The sequence below is a fragment of the Ursus maritimus genome, unplaced genomic scaffold (assembly GCF_017311325.1).
Source record: "Ursus maritimus isolate PB19 unplaced genomic scaffold, ASM1731132v1 scaffold_18, whole genome shotgun sequence".
Lineage (NCBI taxonomy): Eukaryota > Metazoa > Chordata > Mammalia > Carnivora > Ursidae > Ursus > Ursus maritimus.
Genome location: NW_024424230.1, coordinates 9,306 through 30,798, shown reverse-complemented (window position 1 = coordinate 30,798; position 21,493 = coordinate 9,306). Strand labels below are relative to the sequence as shown.

The window sequence follows — 21,493 nt, the reverse complement described above, 5'->3', positions numbered from 1 at the left end:
TCAACTCTGTGCTTTTTTTCACTTATCTGCTCTATTTTGAAAATACTCGTTTTCTGGGTGCTTGTGGTCTTGTGGAAGAGGTATCTCCAGCTCTCAGCTGCCCCTGAAGTGAGGAAGTTAAGTCACTGGGCCCACAGGGACATGACAGGGTATCGTCAGACTCACCAGGCAAGGCCATAGGAGCCAGGCATTAAGGTCGAGTATTTTTCAGCTAAAATTTGCTCAGTAACTGAGTCATTGCTAAGACACCTCCCAAACCCCATGCAGCCACAAATTTGTAATTCCTATGTGAGTGACAGCAGCAGACTACCACAGCTCTTCACTGGAGTTCCAGCCCATGAGAGCAGGGTCTGCTGGTTCTAGACTAGGTCTAGACTAGCAGTTCTAGACTAGTAAAGTTCCTGTGCACAAATTTTCATCGAATTAAGAATTAAACCTCTGTTAACTGGTTTTAAAATAAAATGCTAGAATTTTAATTAAGTCAAAACAGGAACACAGGAGGCGATATGAGCATGAAGTCACAGACCAGGTCCCATGCCACACACCAGCCCAGTCCCGTGTATGTTAGATTTGAAGCCAAACATCAGCACCCGCACCACCCCCGCCCCCAGGTATCAGTACAAAGGTGATGTTTTCACCATCAAAACCAAGGAGGCAATGTTCCAATGACTATTTGTAAACAGGTGAGTAAACGGGTGAACTGGAAGGGTCTTTAACGATGTAAAACAGTCTCTGTGGTAATCAGTTTGTAGCTCAGCGGTAAGTGCCCGTTTTAAAGGCACAAAGGAACCCGGTCCCCCAGCGCAGGACACTTTTCTGCTCCGGTGTCACATCACTTTCCAGGGGCCAGCTTGTGGAGGCTCCCTCCCCCTCTGCTTATCTCCCGATATCTGCCCACAGATTCATGACTTCTCCCTTCCTACCTCGGGACAGGTGCTGTTTTTCTGCTTGTAGAGATCCGGATATATATTCTTAAATCTCAGGCTGATTTCAGAATGGCCTAGTAGATATCCAGCTAAATTCAGAGGACCGGTTGGAACGGAGGCCCGTTCTCCTCCGCCATCTTGCCCCCCTCAGGCCACAGTATGAAGGTTCCTCAAGATGTTAAAAATAGAGTGACCCTACAACTCAGCGATTGCACTACTAGGTATTTGCCCTGATGACACAGATGTAGTGAAAAGAAGGGGCACCTGCACCCCAGTGTTCATAGCAGCAATGTCCACAATAGCCAAACTGTGGTAGAAGCCGAGATGCCCTTCAACAGATGAATGGACAAAGAAGATGTGGTTCATATACACAGTGGAATATTACTCAGCCATCAGAGAGGATGAATACCCGCCATTTGCATGCACATGGGTGGAACTGGAGGCGATTATGCGGAGTGAAATAAGTCAAGCAGAGAAAGACATAAGCAATAGCAGGAGCATCAGAGGGGAAGGGAGGGAAATCTGAAGGGGGAAGAAATCAGAGAGGGAGACGAACCATGAGAGACTGTGGGCCCCAGGAAACAGACTGGGGGTTTCAGAGGGGAGGGGGTGGGGGATGGGGTACCTGGGTGATGGGTATTGAGGAGGGCACGTGTTGTGACGAGCACTGGGTGTTACATGCAACTAACGAATCATTGAACACTACATCAAAAGCTAATGATACAGTGGCTAACTGAACATAGAAAAAAGACACAAAGTCTCATGGGGTCTAAACCACACCCAGGGTCTGCCTGAAGGGGTTTCTTGAAGAAAGGCCTTATTTCTAAATTACTTTCCCAGGAAGGAAGGGCAGTCAGCCGCTCTGACCCCCTGTCTTCTGCTGGGGATAAACCGGGTGGGAGCCCTTGGGCTGGTGACCCTAGGCTGTGCCGTCCACTAGTGACCGCGCGGTAGGCACCACAGGCTTGCTGCAGGCAGATGGGCTCTCCCGAGAGGCTCTGAGGCCAAGTCCCACCTGCTTCCCAGCTCAGATCCCTTCCTCGGGTAGAACTGACTCTAAAGAGAAGAATGTCTGAGAACCACCACTCACTTCTGCTCCTCCCTTTCACCAGAGCGTGACCCCCAGAACCACCACACCACCAGGACACTTCCAAAAGTGTCCTATGAAGTGACACATGTCTCTGTACTTGAACTCACTCTTCCAAACTACCAAGTAGGAACTTACTCACCAAACAAATATTTTCCTGCATGGGACTTTACAGTTGTGAAAGAAAAATATGGTCTCCACTGCAGCCCCGCCCCCTCCCCCAGATCCTGGAGTACAGTATGCCCACAAAATTCATTTACCGACTAACTAGTGTAATGCATGGCTCCTGCTTTCATCACCCAATACATATATGCATGGAGTGGCTCTAAGCAACTGGTTCTCTCCTACACACTGGGTAAGTGAGTGAACAAAACAGAAAAAAGGCTGTTCTCATGAAACTGATATCCTAGCGGGGAAGACGGGTAGCAAACAGTAAAAAAGATGCAGGCGGGTAAACCATACGGTATGTTAGAAGCTGGTACGTGCACGGGAGGAAGGACAGAATACACCCGGCAGGCACGTGTGCTCCCTAACCTGCCGGAGCTATGCCGGAGTGCAGACCCGCACAGCGGGAGGGCCCCCGGGGCTCTTCCCGCAGTGTGGGAGGGGTCTGCCTCCCTGCTGCCTGGGCTTAGAGGACTTGGGGCGAACCCCTCAGCCTGTCTGCAGGGCGGGAGGCTTCAGGAAGCAGAGGGTGTGGAGGTTCCCGCACAGGGCAGGTTACAGCCGCGGCTGCTCTCCTCCCGATCACCGATCGCCGCACCAGCACAGCGCCTACGACCAGAACGGTGTGTGACCGAGAACAACCCTTCAGGGCCAGACTCCTCAGTTATCCCGAATCCGCTGTAATCTGGAGGGGTCAACGAGGGTCCTAGACACGAAGCCTCATTCTGACACCCCCTGACCAGGGCCCGAGTCTGAAGCACCCAGGATTCCTAGGGTCATTTTCTAGTGTAATATGTTCTTGATCTTGGATAGAAGATACTCCAGGGGCCACTTTGTCCTTTCGTGCATGACAAACGCGGACTTAAAATGATGCACTCAGCTTACCCCGGTTATCCACCCCGGTTATGCCCGCAGCTTTCCGAGCCCGCCCAGCGTTAGGGACCCAGCAACCCGGGACCCGCCCCGCCCCGCCCCGAGACGTCACCGAAGCGCTGCCCCTGAGGCCCCGCCCACCGAGGCCACACCCCTCAGCAAACACTCCCCCTGAGGCCCCGCCTCCAGCTCAGGCCCGGCCCTCACCAAGGCCGCAGCCCCTGGGCATCACCACCCCCACCTGTGAGGTCCCGCCTCCAGGCCCCTCAGGTGAGAGCAATCCGGGAAGTCATCAGAAACAGATTTTCAAGGCAAACATTCACCAAAATATTTAGTTGTCAAAAATGTTAACTGTAAAATTTAACCAAACCGAGGAAGCATATTCCCAGGATGAAATACAATTAAGCCAACAGAAATGCTGCATTAGAAGGGCACCTGGGTGGCTCAGTCGGTAAAGCGTCTGCCTCCCGCTCAGGTCACGATCCCAGGCTCCTGGGTTCCAGCCCCATATTGGTCTCCCTGCTCACAAACCCGTTTCTCTCTCTCCCTCTGCCCCTCCCCCTGCTTACGCCCCTCCCCCAAATAAACAAACAAATAAATAAATAAATAAAATCTTAGAAAGTGCTGTATTAGAAAGAGTTGGGAAGTGAGGGAACACAAGGCAAAGCTGAATCTAGTGTGATCCTGAGGGCCCAGCCCAGGGCTGTGATTACTGCCTAAGCCAAGAGCCCAGGGAGCCATGCAGCCCTGGCGCACCTGCGGCCAGGGAAGCCAGGCTCTCTGGGGCTGGACCTCCCCAGCGTGTGCTCCTTGAGCCGGCTTATCACTGTCACCTGGGACCTGCTGGAGATGCGTGACCTCAGGCCCCAGGCTTGGGGAGGGAGTCAGAATTCTACTCTAACTAGATTCCCAGTGACTCACGGACACATCAGTCTGAAAGGCAGGGTTGTACGCAACGCAGCGAGCACCCTGCCATCACCGCTAGGGGCTGTCATTTCATATTGGTTCCTTGAACAACATCTTACTGAATGCCAGGTATGGGTGGTACCCAGTGCCAGTGTTGACTGTCTTCATGGGACCGATGGTTGTCTGAGAGCCCAATGTGGGACAGTAATCACACATGCAAATGTGTAATTACAAACTGAGAAATGCACACAAAGAAAATGTAGGACACAGGCCCTGATTCAAACTGTGTGTATGAGGAAAAGAAATATTCGGGTGAAGAGAAGACAGGAGCCACAGCACAGATGGAAGGAACCCAGACAGCCCCAGATGTGAAAGATCTCAGGTGCCATTCTGTAATGCACCTCAGGCCGTTGGGGACAGGGCCAAGGAGCAGGAGTGTATGTGCATGCCACAGAGAAAAATGTGGGAAGATTCCCATTTAGGGAATGACCAGGAAGCACTGGCTGTTATCCTCATGTGGCATCTGTCAGAGCGTGGGACTCTGCCATGGGATGACTTCCTGGGCTGACATGTTGGGACAGTTTAAAATCAGGCCACAGACCTGTGAGTCAGATGGGGTGGAGCTGACAGCAGAGCCTGGCCCCTTCCTGTGCCCCATGCACCCACCCTGATCCAGAGTGATGATAGCCCAGCCACCAGCAGCCACAGAGCTGCTCAGATGAACATCCTTTGTGAGGCTGCTGGGGACCCAGAACCCAACGCACCTGGGTCACCTCAAGGAGCATGTGTGTGGGCTACAGGTCACATGTGTGACTCCTCTGCTCACATGCACGCTCTCCAGCTCACATGTGCGATCTGCATCTGTGGACCCAGCACTGGTTAATGGAGTTGTGGGGTTGGGCTGAAAGTGGAGGACACAGAGATTTACGAACAGGGTCTATGGTTTCTGTCTGGCAGGGATTTCCAGTACGGTACAGCAGGTGTGGTCAGTGCCACGCTTTATGTACAAGCTCTCTTTAATCCTAACAGCCACCCAGAAGTGTCGCTGTTCCCATTTCAAAGGCCAGGAGACGGAGACCTGGAAGGATTCGATCCCTGACCACAGTCATGAAGGTAGTAAACAGAAGAACTGAAGTGAATACCAGAGATAATGCAGAAAAGAGCTAAAGAGCACCAGTGGTGGGGTGAACACTCCACGTGGAAGTCAAGCACCAGGACACCCCACTGGGAACAGACTTCCCAGGTAGGGAGGGGCGCCTGCACTGCTGATAGCATGGAGGATGAAGGGCTGGCAGCAGTTGGAGCAGTGTGATGGAGAGCCAGGCTGCTCTAGGAGCTGAGGGTCAAAGTGCAGGAGACCTGGTTGCTATGAAAGGTAGGGCTGGCAGACTGGGGAGACTGCCGAGGCCAGAGCATGTAGGAGGTGAAGTCCAGGTTTCTCATCTGTCCCTGCCTTCATGGGACTTCTCGGAAGCAGAAACCCACTCCAGCAGAAGCCTGAAACCCTGCCCCCCCCCCCCAGCAAGGTTACATCCAAGTATGAACTCATGATTCACAAAAAGGGGGGCAGTTTCCAGGGATGGAGATGCGCTGAGGTGTCATGGGGTCTGGACCAGTCTTATCAGTACAGATGGGAGGGCAGAGTCATCACACACAAGGGTCTGCAGGTGCAAATTCCTGACTCACCTTTACTGGCTGCGTGACTCTCGATCATTTAAACTTCTCTGAGCATATTTCCCCCTTTGTAAAAAAGCGACAAAAACATTTTTCATAGTGTTTTTGTGACACTCAAACACATGCGCCATCCTGAGAGAGTGTGGTCCCAGAAAAGGCCCACTGTTCACCAGAGTGCCTAGAGAAGGTCGCGCACAGGCGTTCGCAGGGCTGTGGTCTGAGCCGTTCTCGAAGACCGAAACTTGCAAACACAATGAAGGCAGTCCTTTCATGACACACCCCTAGCCATGCAATTCAAGGGGCATCTGCTAAATGACATGTCCAGGTGTGCCAGGGACCAGGGTCGTCGCCAATACTACTCTGCCCACAGCTGCAAAGAGGAGGAAGTGGGAGAGGTGGTCAGGTTCTCCCTGTACCCACCATCTCCCAGCAAACAGACTGTGCACATAGGTCAGAACTCACGGGGCCGCCTGGGAGAGGGGTTTCACAGGATGCACGAGGGATGCTGAGGAAGTAGCACAGCCCTGAGCCAGTGTCCAGTAGGTACGGGGAGGGGGTGGAGGGATAGAGGATCGGACCTCAGAGTGTGTCCAGGCGGGTAGGTGTTGTCTGTTTTCCAGGAGGTGGAATCAAGGAATAATGTGAAGTAGATGGGAAGCAATTGAGGGTTTAAGACCCAATTTTGCCACTTGCAGGTGGGACCTTGGTTAGGTGACCTGACAGGCTGGTCAAGCCCCTGGGGTCCTGCTCTCCACAGCCCATGCACATGGTGTCATGAGCTTCAAGGAACACATCTGTGCTGAAGAGCCGGTGGGAGCGCTGTCAGAAAGCCCAGCGCACAGCTGATGCCCCAGGAAAGGAACTGGAACCACCGGAACTGAACCCAGAAGGCCACACCTGCCGAGACTCTCCTCCAGGTGATGTGACCCCGTGGCAGCTGCTTCCACCAGGCTAGCCCAGGCTCCCAGGGAGGGGAGGGAGCCCAGAGACCATGTACCTCCCATACAGACAATCAAGGGGAGGCGTGGGGCATCCCCAACGGCACAACACTTGGCCGTGACCAGTCCTCGGCCACCGGGGCTGAGAAGAGGTGCCACTCACAGACAAGCCACGGGGCCACACCCCTGGGAGGCTGCTTCCAGCTTGTGTGGCGAGGGGACAGGGCAGGAGACTCCAAGCTCATGGGGAGAAGGGATCCCAGGACTGTTTATCCCCTGAGGAGTGGAGGGGGTCCTCAATACACCATTTCCCACAGGAGGTCTCCCAGACATGCGGAGCCCCTACCTCCCCTGTGCCCCTTACACCTGCACCAATACAGCGGCGGTCGGGCCCGAGGTGACCAGAGTCCAGAGGCTGGGCGCCAGCTCCTCCCCCACATGAGGGACCATCCTACAGACACAGAACTTTGTTTTGTCCCATAGCAACACCCCGTTATTATCCCAGACCAGTGAGGGAAGTGAGGTCAGGACTTGTGGGTGGGGAGCTGGTGGCTCAGGCCCCCATGCCATGGAAAACAGGATACTGACATTATTTTAGTCTCCAAAGCCCTCCAGCATGGCAGCCTTATGGCCCTTACAATTCTCTCTTCCACAGCCCCTACCCAGGGACCTCAGGGCCCTTCTGCGAAGCATGTGTCTCCAGAAAGAAGCCTCTTGTCTGTCCCTGCCCTGTCTCAGAAGCAAAGGCAAGAGAGGTCTGCCCTGTAGACTGACCGATGCCTAACCCACGTTTCGGCAAGCATGCTGATGTGACAGAATGGAGAATAAATACACCTGCTCTCTAGGAGGTGCAGACAAAGCCCAAGGTGGCTGCAACGCGATGTGTCAACATCTGCCCGTGTGTGAGTGTGGTGCGCCGGGGGTGACACGGCAAACCTCCCAGGGTAAAGGCAGGCTAAAGCGCTTGCCTCCACAGGTGTCCACAGCCCACCAAGCCGGAGGCGGCTCATGAGGTCTTCATTCTATACGTGAAGCTCAGACACTTTGTAAAAGGGACATTTCCCGTCCTCACTGAAGAGCCTGTGCCTGAGCTGCCCCGTGACCCATCAAGCGGCCCCCAGGCCCATCCCTTTTCATCTGGAGTCTCAGCTTCTCCCACAATGCCAGGCCTAGCAAGGGGGCCCACGGAAGCTGGTGTGGACTAAAGGAAAGCCAAGAAAGGCATGACAGCAGCAACCGGAGCCACGGAACCACACAAAGGAGTCTAAGAGCCCCTTCACACATCAGCGGCGAGAACCTTAAATTCTGCAAGATGAAGAATCGCTTCCTGATCTATTTTATTAATCAACAAACACTTAATGAGTTGTGGTTCAAGGCCTTCGGGACTCCCAAACGGTCAGACCTCCTAGAACAGCCACTCCACCGAAATCCAGTCTAGTCCAGGGCTGGAGCCGAGAACAGCGGCACTGAGTGGTGGGTTAGACTGACCAAGACCACCCAGGCCAGCTCTGTGTCTGCTGGCACGGGAAGACAGCCGCATCACCAAAGGCTGGTGAAAAGCATGAGCACACGGAAGAGGCACTCACGTACACAGCCACCAAAGGACACGCACGCAGCCTGGGGCGCCATCTACACAGGCAGACGTCCCCTGTGGACACAAGAGTATCTCATTACATCATGTCCGAGAACCAGCCCACTCATCTTTAGTGACAGAGACCCTGATGGTGGTTACACTGGGGGCGGATGCTGACTAGACAGGACATGAGGGAACCTTCCTGGATACCGGAATGTTCCATACTTTGATCTGTATGGTGTTCGCCTAGGTAAGCAAACAGGCAACATTTCATCAGGCTGCATGCCTGAGGTCAGTGTCTGTTACTGTCACACAGGAGAGAGCCCCCACATTCAGCAGGTCTGGAGCAGCCTCCTGGAAAACATCTATTTCAGCCCTGAGGCAGGGCAAGGGTAGGACGGGGGCAGGTTGTCAGAAGGTCAGCCTACGGAGCACGAGGAGGAGACAAACCAAGATTTAACAGGGCTGGGCCACGCACGAGGCCCTGGGTGGTTTTCATAGATTTTTTTTTTTTTTTTACGATTTTATTTATTTATTCGACAGAGAGAGAGACAGCCAGCGAGAGAGGGAACACAAGCAGGGGGAGTGGGAGAGGAAGAAGCAGGCTCATAGCGGAGCAGGGAGCCCGATGTGGGGCTCGATCCCACAACGCTAGGATCACGCCCTGAGCCGAAGGCAGATGCCCAACCGCTGTGTCACCCAGGTGCCCCCCTGGGTGTTTTTCAAACTCTCAAACTCCAAGTGAAATGCATCACACATACCCGAAAACACAGAGCAGATACTCTGGTTGGGGATGAGGAGCGGAGCCTGCCAGCAAGCATTTGTTCAGAGCACCAGTGAGGAACACAGCCTCGGGAGAGAGAGGGATGGATGGTGGGGTGTGGGAGACACACCCCTGGACCCAGGAATCTGGGACAGACTGAAATTAGGGGGCAGGCAAAAAGAGGCAGGGAAGTTAGCTGATGTCCCAGCTGTGACAGTGAGTGTCCTGGGCCTGCTGCCCTATCTGTAGGTAACATGGGGCTGCCTGGGGGGCTCTGCAGGAGGAAGCACAAGGAAGGGGTATGACCACTGCTCCTGGAGATACACACAGAGCTGGCTCTGAAGATGGGGCCCGCGGGCTGTGCCCCTGGCACCCTCAGCCTGTACTCAAGCACTGAGGGGCTCAGCAGACACCATGCCCCATGGGCTGTGCCCCTGGCGCCCTCAGCCTGTACTCACACACTGAGGGGCTCAGCGGACACCACACCCCGCGGGCTGTGCCCCTGGCTACCTCAGCCTGTACTCAAGCACTGAGGGGCTCAGCAGACACCATGCCCCGTGAGCTGTGCCCCTGGCGCCCTCAGCCTGTACTCAAGTACTGAGGGGCTCAGTGGACACCATGCCCCGTGGGCTGTGCCCCTGGCACGCTCAGCCTGTATTCAAGCACTGAGGGGCTCAGCGGACACCACGCCCCGCGGGCTGTGCCCCTGGAGCCCTCAGCCTGTACTCACACACTGAGGGGCTCAGCAGACACCAACATGACAGAAATATCAACATGGACTTTTAAATCAATTTCCTTTTGACTTTCAAAGTTTCTGTCCCTTTGTTCAGCTCATCTTTTCCCCCCTTCTGTCTGCTCTCTTCCCTATGGCACTAGCAGGGAGGGGACAAGGCTGCTGACCCCTCTTAGAGGTGCCCTGGGAATAATCCCATCGGTGAGTCAAGCTTTGCGCACCTTCCTCAAAAAGTAGTTCTTTTCTAAAGTACCCTAACAACTTCTGAAGGAATAGCTATTGGAAAAATTGAGTTGTTCCTTACCTGGCTTCAACGCAGCCACATTTATTGGGTACCTCCTGTATGCAAAACACTGCTCTTCACACTTTAGATGCCAGGGGCTTCCTTGGAGCATACTACTGAGAAATGCAGCTAGTTTTCGGAGCTGGCCTCCCAGTCTAGTACAGTGGAGAGCCCTCAGATGAGGAAAACTGGAGGCCAGAGCCCAGCTGCTTCTGGAAGCAATGAGGGGAGAAGGCGCTCTGATTTATCTCAAAGCAACCACAGCAGACTTTGACATTGCTCGTGCTGGAAAACAGATGGGAGTGGTTCCTGGAGGCTGAGCCTCATGACTGGCCTTGCTGGGCAGGCAGGCAGGCTGGGAGGCAGTGGAAACCTCTGGGCTCAAGGAGATGTGACGTAGTGATATGGTGACACTACCCCTCCCCAATCTTCTCACTTGCCAGACCAAACCTTCATTGGACCCTAAGTCTCTACAGAGAAGATACTGTCTATCTTGACTATCTTTGTCCGCCAACACAAGCCCTATACCTGACACATAGTGGTGGCTCCGTAAATGAATAAATGAATGGATCAACACATGGCAGAATCCGACTTTTAAGAACAATTACTGAATAGAGGACTTCCCTTGAGACCAAGGCACAGAACCTGCTGTGATGATGTAAGAAGAAGAGAACTTTTTCCCCACAAAGCACAGAGCTGCCCTTTTAAGCTCTAGATCCAGATGGAGCAGGGGGTTCTGCCTCAGTGAACACAGAGCAAGCTGTGCATCCATACCTGGACCTGGACTTCAGGGTCTGTCAGAAGAAGAGGAATCAGGAGCCCTCCTTCCCCAGTGGCCACTGAAAGTTCGTGGCAAAGAGTATGCACTCTGGAGCCCGACTGCTCCGGCTCTCTGGCCTTGGGCGGCTTCACAAAACTCCCTGGACCTCAGCGTTCCCCTTGTGTAATGGTGGTGATAACAGAACCCATCCTGCAGGGTTGTGATGGAGGTTAATGAAATATTATTTGCAATTGCAAGGTATTTAGAATAGTGTCTGGCCTGTATACACATTTCTATATTGGGGCAGATGGTTAAATAACCCTAAACACTTCTGAGTGCAACCTGTACACAGAGGGCAGTGTCTAGCCTGGACCATCTGTACCCCCAGCGTGACCAGGGGCAGCCTCAGGGGAAGGCTGCAGGGTATGTGTTGGGGCTAAAAAGGGTCACAGTACCTGCCACTGCTCCCCAGGGTCACAGAAGAGTAGAAATTTGCCAAGAGGAAGTGGTGAGCCAGTAAACATGTACACAGCTGAACAAGTCTGACACTAACCTTGACGCTCCCTTTAACCATGGCGGTCATGGACGCTTCTGCTGCCACCATTCCAAGCTCCCTGCTTGCTTGTGTCTAAAAGTCCGGGAGGCCCCTTCACAGGAAAGGGTCAGGATGATTCTAGACATGATTCACAAACGATAGAGCTTCCGATACCTTGAATGGCTGCACTTTCCAATCCTTGACACGCCTTCCCTCAAGTTGGGAGAACACTCCATGTGAAATGCCATGGGTCCTAGGGAAGGGCTTGAACCCTGGCTGCTAGTTGGGGTGCCCCCCCGATGAGGAGAGTTCATAGGGCTTTCTGCTGCTCCCAGGCCAGAGACCCACATCAGCACCATTGGCACCCACCAGACTGACACTCGCTACTTGGGTCCCTGGTGAGAGTCCCCTCCAGAGGCAGCTTCCCACATCCAGTCACCCAACCTGTCTGAACACAGACATGCACACATACAAAACCAGAATCTTAAAAGGGTGTAGCTGACACACACAGGTGAGTCAAACCGTGTCAGGCGGTTCTCAACTGGCCCACGGGAGGCAAGTACTCAGCCACCCCATGGGGAGGGCCTGGCCCAGCCCCCAGCCCACCAGATGGTGAGACGTGTCCCTGCAGCACCAGCCAGCCAACAGCCTCAGCCAGAGAGAGGGTCTGAGGACCAGGGGAAACATGCAGGCTTAAATCACTGTTACCTCAGCACTGACTGGAAAATTTGTTGTCAAGCAGGTCCCATAACTCAAAAAATAAGAACACTAAAAGTGCAGGAAAGAAAGAGGCAGCTAAAAATAGATGAATAGCCCACAAATATAAAAATGTTCAAATCCACTAATAATTTAAGGATCAAAGTAAAACAATGGGATGGGGTTCCACTTATCTAATCGGCAAAGAATAAGAAAATACCCAATGCTGGAGGGAGGGAGGGGAGAGAGGGAGGGATGGACAGACAGGAAACAGTGCATAAATCTGCACAACAGCATTTCTGCAAGAAAATTTAACAATATATATTCAAAGTCTTCAAAACGTGCATACTTTTAACATGGTAAGTGCACTTGTAGGGATTCATCCTGAAGAGAGAGGTCTTTATACCCTTTACATCACGTATCTACATATTCTGTATATAATGTTTCTGTAGATGTCTAAGTACAGAGATGTTTTTCACAGCATTGCTTATTATAGAAAACACTGGAAATGACCCAAATAGGATACTGGTTAAATTAATTACGGTTTACACATAAGATAGAATGCTAGGTAATAATTTTAAAAATATGTTTTTTAAAAATACTGACATGACAAAACCCTTGCAGGGTTGAGTTGAAGGGGGACAGCAGGCTACAGAGCAACATGCCTAGAAAATATGACTGTCATTCTGTCAATCCAGATGCATGTGGGGTAGGTCCACATAGAGGGTCAGGAGGGCATGGAGCCACACTCAAGAGTGGCTCAGTTTTGGATGGGAGAATTACCCCATTTTGTGCCTGATACAGTTTCTAAACTTTCAGCAATGGCAACATATTTCTTTAGATTCCAGAAAAGCCTCCAACATGATTTAAACAAAGCAGCAAACACTGGACTAAAACCCTCAGTAGTGACTCTTCCCAAACACAATGGACATGACATGCTTGGGGGTGTAAAACATGGTCCTCGGTCTCTGCTCTGAACAATCACCCTGTGCCAGTGCTGTGACAAGGGCCAGAAGAAGAGCAGGGGTCAGAGGACGGAGGGAGCTCGGCCTGGCGGAGACATAGGATGGGCTTGGTAGGAGAGGGTTGGCGCATAGGGCAGATTCTCAGAGAGCACTTCAGGTCGGGGGAAAACCACATAACCAGGGCAAAGACACCACGAGGTTCAAAGAACGTGAGTGAGGCCGAACTAGAGGGCAGGGGCGTAGGGGGAACACATGCTCCTTCACACAGCTGGAATCCTCCGTGATTACTCTGCCCCTAGTAGACGCCTCCCCTAGCATTGGTCCTCCTGCTACCCCTACAAGGGCCCAAGACTTGCTCCCCTGGGCCCGAAACACGCTTCCCCAGACCTGTGCACCATCCCTCCCTCCACACTGCAGGTCTTATGGGAGGAGAGGCAAAAGTCAAAAGCAAATGGGAAAATGGTAGCCTCGTTACCAGAACTGAGGAGTCAGAAGTGCATTCTGCTGTTCTGGGGAGGAACAGATGAATCACCAATATTTTTTTTTTTAAAGATTTTTTTTATTTGACAGAGATAGGGTCAGCCAGCGAGAGAGGGAACACAAGCAGGGGCAGTGGGAGAGGAAGAAGCAGGCTCATATCGGAGGAGACTGATGTGGGGCTCGATCCCATAATGCCGGGATCACGCCCTGAGCCGAAGGCAGACGCTTAACCGCTGTGCCACCCAGGCGCCCCAAATCACCAGTATTAAAGCAGAAATGTTAGGGGAATGTAAGGGCCCGTGTGATGGGGGAGAGCCACCAGGTAAAGACGATGTCCCCAGGGCTTTGGAAGTTGACTAGCTGTGGCACGTGGCCAAAAATTCTGAGAGGATGAAAGGGGAATTTTGGACCCAATATTCTGAGATGCCACAGAATCCTGAACTGCGGGGACTGACCGTCACAACTGGAGGCACTCTGCAGCTTTCAAAGTGCTTTTATAGACATCACTTCATTTTGTCCCGGGAGGTAAGAAGAACAGGAACAAGGCCTATTTTGCAGGTGAAATAACAGAGGCTCTAAAGGGTCAAATGACTTTCCTGAAGGTTCCGAAAAGTAGTAGGCGGCAGACCTGGCTTGACTCGGCCCCCAGCACCATTTTCCCCACATGCAAACCCAAGTGTTCTGGTGCTGCATTTAATGTGAAAAAAAGACATCATTGTCATAAAGTTTTGCTTCCTGTATTTTGATGACAGCACCTGCAGTAAAGGCTCCCTGCAGAGATGGGTTCCATGGTAGCAAATATTAATTTTTAAGGGGGCCAGTGGGAGGGTGTGTACAGAGGGAAGAGCAAACAGTGGACCTCTGGACACACAGTAAGGCAAGCCCCATCATCCAAAATGGTGTGTCTGTGTGCGTCCGTGTGTTGAACCAGCCAGCTCAGCAGGGCCCACCCAGGTTGGGGTGGCCCTTCCCAAATTCAACCAAAACTTCTGCTCTGCCACTCACCTCCAGGGGAACATTCACTGCATCTGAACCCGAACCCAAGCATCCTTCTTCACTGGGGAGCTAGAGAGGGTGGGGCAGTCTGAGGCAGCCTGCTAGGCAGCCAGGACGTCCACAGCCCCCCACTCCCCTCCTGGAGGAGAGCCGCAGAGGCAGGCTGTTACTCTGCATCTCCCAGTCCAGAACTGTGTGTGAGGCCTGTGAGGGTCCTGCCTCCAGATGGATCCTTCTGGATAGACCCTCTGGAGCTGTGCGTGTCATCAGGCAGCAGCAAGTGCCCGTGGCTACTGAGTACGAGGAATGTGGCTTGTGTGGCTCAGGAGAAGTGTTTAATGTTAGTCAATCTTCACTTAAAATCAGCCGCTGGAGCAGCAGCAGGAGGGACCTTGTGGGAAGTGTTCTGCAGTCCACCGTGCTTGCTGGAAAGTGCGCCCAACAAAGGTGTGTGACCAAGTCCGTGCTACAAGAACAGACCTTTATGGGAATCTCTATATTCTTTCCTACAACTGCCTGTGAATCCGTGAGGATCTCAAACAGTTTAAAACAAGACCCACCACATGTGCTCAGTGCCTATGATAGATTAGCCACATTCCCAACACAGTTAAAGAAACCAACCATTGTGTGGAGCTCCCACTCACGCTCGTGGGTTCTTCCGTCACATAACTCACAGCAGGCACATTTGATTTGGGAGGGTGGGGGCACTCCTGGGCTAAAGAGGGGATGAGTCCCGGGCGAGGGTCACAGAATTAGCATTGGGGGAAGGCTGCGATCTTAATAGAAGTGAGGAGTTTGTAAAAAGACCGTCTCCCCAAGATGAGAATGAAATCCTGCAACTCACTGGTTTACTGCAGAGAAGCCGCCCCCCCCCCCCATCGTCGGCAGATGCCCTGTAAATCCTTTACCCTTGACCCGCAGGGGCGGCCTGGGCAGGGGGGCCGCTGGACTCGGCTCCTTAGGCACTATCGCCCCGCGCCGCGTTAGGCGTCTGAGCCCACCCTCCCGCGCAGCCCCTCTCCAAGCACTCAGGCTGCTCCGCCTCGCTTTACAGGAGGCGGGAGGCATAGAGAAAGGGCGAGAGGGCCGACTCGCAGGCAGCGGCAGTGAAGGGCCCGAGGAGCCCCCTCCTCCGGGACCCTGAACAACTGCAACCAAGACCCTCGCAGACAAAAGCGTCAGCCTCTGAGGAGCCGCCCCCGCAAAGGGCAGAAGCGCCAGATCCTATCAGCCAATTAGCCGAACGCGCACATCCACCCGCAAGTTGGGGCACGCTCGGGCCGGGGCGCAGGCAGCGGGAGGGGCCACCGGCCGGGCGCGCCCGGAGAGCCTGGGCCTGGGGAGCGCCGGCGGGGCTGGGGTCCCCGGCCGGCTGCCGCTCTCCCCTCGCTGGTTCCGAGGCGCCTCCGCCGCGAAGGAGGAGGCGCAGCCCGGCCCTCCCCCCGGGCCGGGCCCCCAGGCTCCCCAACGGCCCCACTCCGAGCAGCCCCCGGGTCGCCCCGGAAACACCGCCCCTCCACCGTGCTGCGCGCGGGGTCGTCTCCCGCTCGTGGAACAAAAGAGCCGCTCCCGCGGGGGTTCGGAGCCCGAGCGGCCCTCCTAGCGCCGGGCTCCAGCGGCACCCATCGGGCTGCTGGGCTTTGTGTCCGTGCAGGGGCGGGAAGGGCGGCGGGACCCCCGCGCATCCCGCGGCAGCGCCCGCGCTCCAAAGTTGTCGCCAGCTCCCTTACCTCCCGCAGCGCCCAGTCCCCCAGCCCCGCGAGGCGCTCATTCATTCGCAGGGGGGCGCAGACCGCCGGCCCCGGCTTACCTTGCTCTTGACTTCCACCGCGCTGCAGTCGTAGAAGCGCAGGGTCTGAGACTTGTGGAAACTCCGGTTCATGGTTCCGGCCCCGCTCAGCCTCGTCTTCGCCCTGGCTCCTCGCTCCAGGGGCTGCAGGAGGACGCTGGGGGCGGCGCCCCCCGCCCCGGCCCCGGCCCCGGCCCCGGCCCAGCCCGGCCCGCGCTCGCTCGGCCGCCCCGCCGCTCCGAGTGCGGCGGCCCGAGCTGGGCTGGCCGCGCGCCTCGGGACTCCAGGGGCCGCGCGCGGGAGGAGCGGGGGACGCCGCGCGCACCGCCCCGAGGACCCGCCCCCGATCTCGCCCGCCGCCCCAGAGGACCCGCCCCACGAGCCCCAAGGACCCACGTCCCGCCCCGCGTCCCGAGGACCGGCCGCCACCCCCACCCCACGCCTCCCAGGACCCGCCCCAAAGGGCCCCGTCCCTGCCCCAAAGACCCGCCCCCGAGGACCCGCTCCACGAGTCCTAAGGACCCACGTCCCACCACGCACCCCGAGGACCCGAGGGCCCGGCCCCCCCAATACCCGCCCCGCGCCCCGCGGACCCGCCCCACGAGTCTCAAGGACCCTCGTCCCGCCCCGCGCCCCAAGAACCCGCCCCCATCCCCGCCCCATTCCCCGAGGACCCGCCCCGTAAGTCCCGAGGACCCTGGTCCCGCCCCGCGCCCCAAGGACCCGCCCCCGCGCCCCGCCCCCGAAGCCGCTGCATCCCCGGGAGGTGCGCGCTTCTGTGAGCGCAATCCCGAGCAGGGAAAGAGAAGGGCGTCTCATTCCCACCTGGGCGCCCACAACTTCTCTCTCATGCTCGCCTCCGCCATGATTTTGTTTACCTCCACTGGGCGGCCAGGGGAGGGGGCTGATTTGAGCTGATTTTTGCTATTTTCTAGGGCGGTGCTGGAGCCAATGGAAGCTTGACTGCTTCGAGCCACACCTGTCCGTACTAGCTGCCGAGTAGCAGATGGTTCTAGACGAGGATTCTGCAGGGAGGCAAACTCCTAAGGCATGCTTGAGCACAGGTAGAAGGAAGGAGAGGGTCGGAAGCGCCTCTAGGCCTAGCTGATGGAGGAGGAATTCTTCTGCAAGGCCGGTGGAAAAAAGAATATTTTAGGAGAAAGATGGAATCAATTCTAGAGGGCTCTGAGTACTTCTTTTCTAGAGGGCTCTGGAAGAGCAGCTGCTGAAGCCAAAATCCTCACTCTTCAGGAATTTGTGATGAAGCTAAGAAGACAGGACCAATAGGAGTTTAAAAATTATAATAAAATATACTATAAGCAATTGTAATTTGTAAGTTACATATTTGTAAAATTACTATAAATTCATTGTAAAAGAGATCTGGTGAATACAAAGAATGAAAGACAAAAGTTACGGTCACCCATAATTATACTAGTCAGCAATCAATTCTGTTAACCTCTTGTTATATATTATCTCTGCTCCTTTTTCTGTATATATATTTATATATTTTACAAAATTAGTAATCATGCTGTTTAACCAGAATTGCAACCCACTTTTTTCACCTCATGTTATATAAGGAACATATTCATTAAGTGTTCTTAAGAAATACGGTTTTTAAGAGCTGCATGTATGAATACAGGCATAAATTTTAAATTAATCATTCTATTATTGGATAATCAAGATGTTTCCAATGTTTAGCTTTTTATAAAATACTGTGTTTCTTGAATTCACTTATTTCTAATTATTTCATTAGAATTGACTCCAAAAAATGGAATTACTATGCCATGGAGTACACATATCCTTTAACGCAGATCGCCAAACTGTATCACTCCGAATTTAATCCTTCCTTCATTTCACTACGTACCCTGTTACATACATGCCAGGGATGACAACCGCAGAGACAGAGTCACAGTCCTGCCCGTAAGAGAAACACCAGTCTGGCCAGGGGCCCAGACATGTAGACAGAATTCCAAATTAAGGCGAAAATGCCAAGAGATTCCCACAGAAAGTCAGTAAAAAACCATTCCAGACAAAAGGTTTAGGATGTCTACTGGTCTGAAAGCTACAAAAGACCTGGTATAATGGTTTATTATCAATGTAAATTTTAATAAATTCCAGGTAGAATTTTTTTTAAATGTCGAAGAGGTTCACACTCTGTGCACAGAGATGCTGACTTTCTTTCAAAGAGAAATCTCCTGAGCTGCATGCAGGTCTGTGTTGCCAAGGCCGAGAGCAGCAGTCATGCTGGGGAGGGAGCTCCCACCTAGATTTCTTCAGAAGCAGGGACAAGGGGCTGACGGGAGATGGACAGCATTCTAGGTGATGGGGGCAGGTGCAGGGCAGCACTGGCCAGCTCAGAGCTTAGAGATGGGGAGGGAGGGCTGGAAGCTCAAAATTCTGTCCTTGGTGGAAGTGAGGTGATTTCTGTCATGCCTGTGGCCCAGTGTGGTCCAGGCCCAGCCTGTTATCAATACCCCGCTCAAACCCAATGAAGCGGGATCTGCACCTGAGCAAGATCCCCTGGTGGTCTGTGTGCCCCTTTTTTTGTCATTTTCTGCAAATTTGACTGGCATGGTCAGCAGGAGGAAATGTATGTGGAGAGAGCCTGAGTCTCCATCTCAGACCTGAAGGTGATTCTTCTGGGCTTCAAGCTTGTGTGTGGGTTGGGTGTAGACAAAACCAAGTGGCCAGGCAGAGCCTGCAGATGGAAAAGCCTCTTTATAGCCGAGCAGCACGATTGAAAATCTCCCCACAGGTCCTGGCCTAACACACAAGCACAGGAACACAGGAGCCTTGGGAGGCCCTGTTGTTGGACTCTCTCTGGCTGGCAGGTGGGCTCCCAATGGACACACAGGCAGGACGCACAATCCTAATGCCATTCTGTTCGTTATCGCTAAGCTAGCTGCCACAGGACAGTGTTCAGAGATTCAGATGAAGTTAGATGACGAGACTATCAGCAAAGGTGTTGGAAAGTTTGGTAATTGAACTGTGTGCTCTGCAGACGTCCCACAAAGGACCTGCATCGGGTGACCTTGAGCATGTCACTTACCTGAGCCTCGGGGTTATTTGTGAGGTGGGCGCTTGGTGCTCCCCCCCAACCCGTTTCCTGCCAATCCCAGTAATGAGAAGACACAGTGGATGTGTACCCACTGGGGAATCTAAAAGCACTCTACCAGTACAAGTGGTCTGAGGGCTCTCCCGCCTGGCCTGGGGCAGGGATGGTGCCAGGAGTGGGTGCACCTCCCTTGGGGGAATGGACATGGCCCAGCCAGAGGCCTGGGTCACAGACATACACCCTTACCGTTTGTTACAGGAAGAGCAACTGGTTTCAGTCAGAGGCTGAGAAAGAAAATAGAGAAAGGCCTAATCCTCCTCAAATAATCCATCCAAAACTGGTGGCCAAGTCCCCCAGAGTCAAAAGAGAAACATTGTAGACCCAGAAAAATGTGTTCCCCAAAAGCCCTAGGTGTGACCTTACTGTCATCAATATCCACAGTGGAAGGAGCAGTAAACAATCTCAAACCACTAAATACATGAGGACTAAAGGCATTTTCATCAGAAAGAAAAGGGATTTAATAATGAAACACACAAAGATAAATTGTTTTTAAGACTCTGATAATAGAGAAGAGAAACGTTAACCTCATGTGAGTCACTGAATCAGCTGTCAACACATCTCGTTGATTCCAAGTCTGATGGAGAAGAGTCTGGGAAGGAGCAGAGACCCAGCACCCCCACCCCCGCCCAGCCCCACCTCCTGGAGTGCCTGGCTAGGACGGGTGTCCTGCATGCATGGCCAGCCTCAGGGCAGGCCAGAGCCTCAGTCTGTGCAGCAGGGTAGGTTCACGGTCCCTGACCAGAACTCCTATCCTCTCTCCGCAGGGGCACGTGGTGACATCTGTGGGTGTGCTGGTGGCAGGTAGGGCCGGGAAGCTGCTAAGCAGCCTGCAGTGTGCAGGGCAGCCCCCACTGCAAAGAGTGACCTTGCACAGAGTGTCAGTGGTGCCGAGGATGAGAAACATGGAAATATGTTAATGCCGGCCTCCAGGAGAAGCTCAGGGTCCCAGCCCATCCCCCCCCCCGGTGGTCCTCTCCTGTAGATTGGTCAAGTTGAAGGACCTTTTGTTATCTACTGATGATCGGTGATCCAGTGCCTCGCCCTTAGAAGTCCAGAAGAGAGGGCTTTGTTAGCTCCCTAACTTCCATGGGCTCAGAGTGACCACCCACCTGCTGTGGAGTGGGGTCCCCAGCACCCCCACCCCTCCCTCCTCTGCTGTGGAGCAGGGTCTGAAGGGCTCGGTCAAGTGGCTGCCGGCTTTAGTGCTAGCAGGTTTGGTGTCAGTCTCACTGGTCATGCGGGCTGTGGTATTTGGGCTAGAAAGAGACAAATTAGGGCAATTGGCATGAGGCAGTGGCTGCTCTCTGCACCACCTCGAGTGGTGAGGCCGATGAGCAGCAGAGGTCTGACGAAGATGCACCCTCATCCTCCTACTCCAGGCCCAGGGCCTGTCCCAGTGCACATCCTCGAAGGCTCTCCCGGCTACAGATGCCTCCCCTTAGGCCCTCAGCATGTTGCCCAGCTGTGTACCAGGAGGTCCAGGAAGAGTGTGTGGCATGGTGTCCATTCCAGATGAAGCTCCAGGTCGGAGCAGCTCGGCCTGAGGCTGATGGAGACCCATCAGTAGGCTACGTACCTCTTGGGGCGGAGTCCCAAGGGGTGTTTATTGTCTCCATTGTCTTTTGCATTTTGAAATGCTTGCCCTGAGAATGCCTTTCTGTAATGAGTAACCTAATAACATGGCAGCTCAGTGTAGGTTCTCAGCTTTGCAAAACGGTCCTGTCTGGCTCTTGGCCAGCACATTCAGCTATGGTCCATCAGCAATGGTGACCTCCCAGAACACGGATATTTCCCAACTTCTGTCTGTAGACTGGGCGTGATCCTGGTCAGGGGACTTGAGTTCTGTGATTCTCAGTTTCCTCCTCTGTGGAGAAAAAGGGCAGGTAATGTCTACAAATGTCCAAAATAGCTCTTGGAGAATCTGCCTCTGGGCCTGGACATGTATGTGCTAGAGAAAGAGAGGTGATGCTGGTGTCTGCCTCTCACAGCTCAGTCTCCGTGGCTCAAAACAGAACTATCCATTTTGTTTCTTTTCTTTTGCAGACATTTGTTGAGGAAAGTCCTGACACTGCTTTGGACTTGGTAAGAGTTTGTGTTTGAGCAGAGGAAGGGGCCATGAGAGGGTCCACACGCTCTTCCTTCCCAGCCACATGTATCTCATGCCTCCCCAAGTTCTCCCACTGTTCCCCTAGGAAGTGGTCTCTTCCTCTTCTATTATGTGGGTTCTCCCACTGTG

At 53.7% G+C, this 21,493-nt stretch overlaps 1 protein-coding gene across 1 annotated transcript in view; it reads right to left on the bottom strand.

Moving 5' to 3' along the window:
* The window catches only part of PARD6G (par-6 family cell polarity regulator gamma), a 91,395-nt gene extending 75,092 nt beyond the window's left edge, over positions 1 to 16,303 (bottom strand). Inside the window, exon 1 of the mRNA XM_040632387.1 lies at positions 16,164 to 16,303. Coding sequence (XP_040488321.1) covers positions 16,164 to 16,235 — 72 coding nt within the window. The 5' untranslated portion in view covers positions 16,236 to 16,303. The remainder of the gene's footprint in view (positions 1 to 16,163) is intronic.
* Positions 16,304 to 21,493: the final 5,190 nt, after the last annotated feature.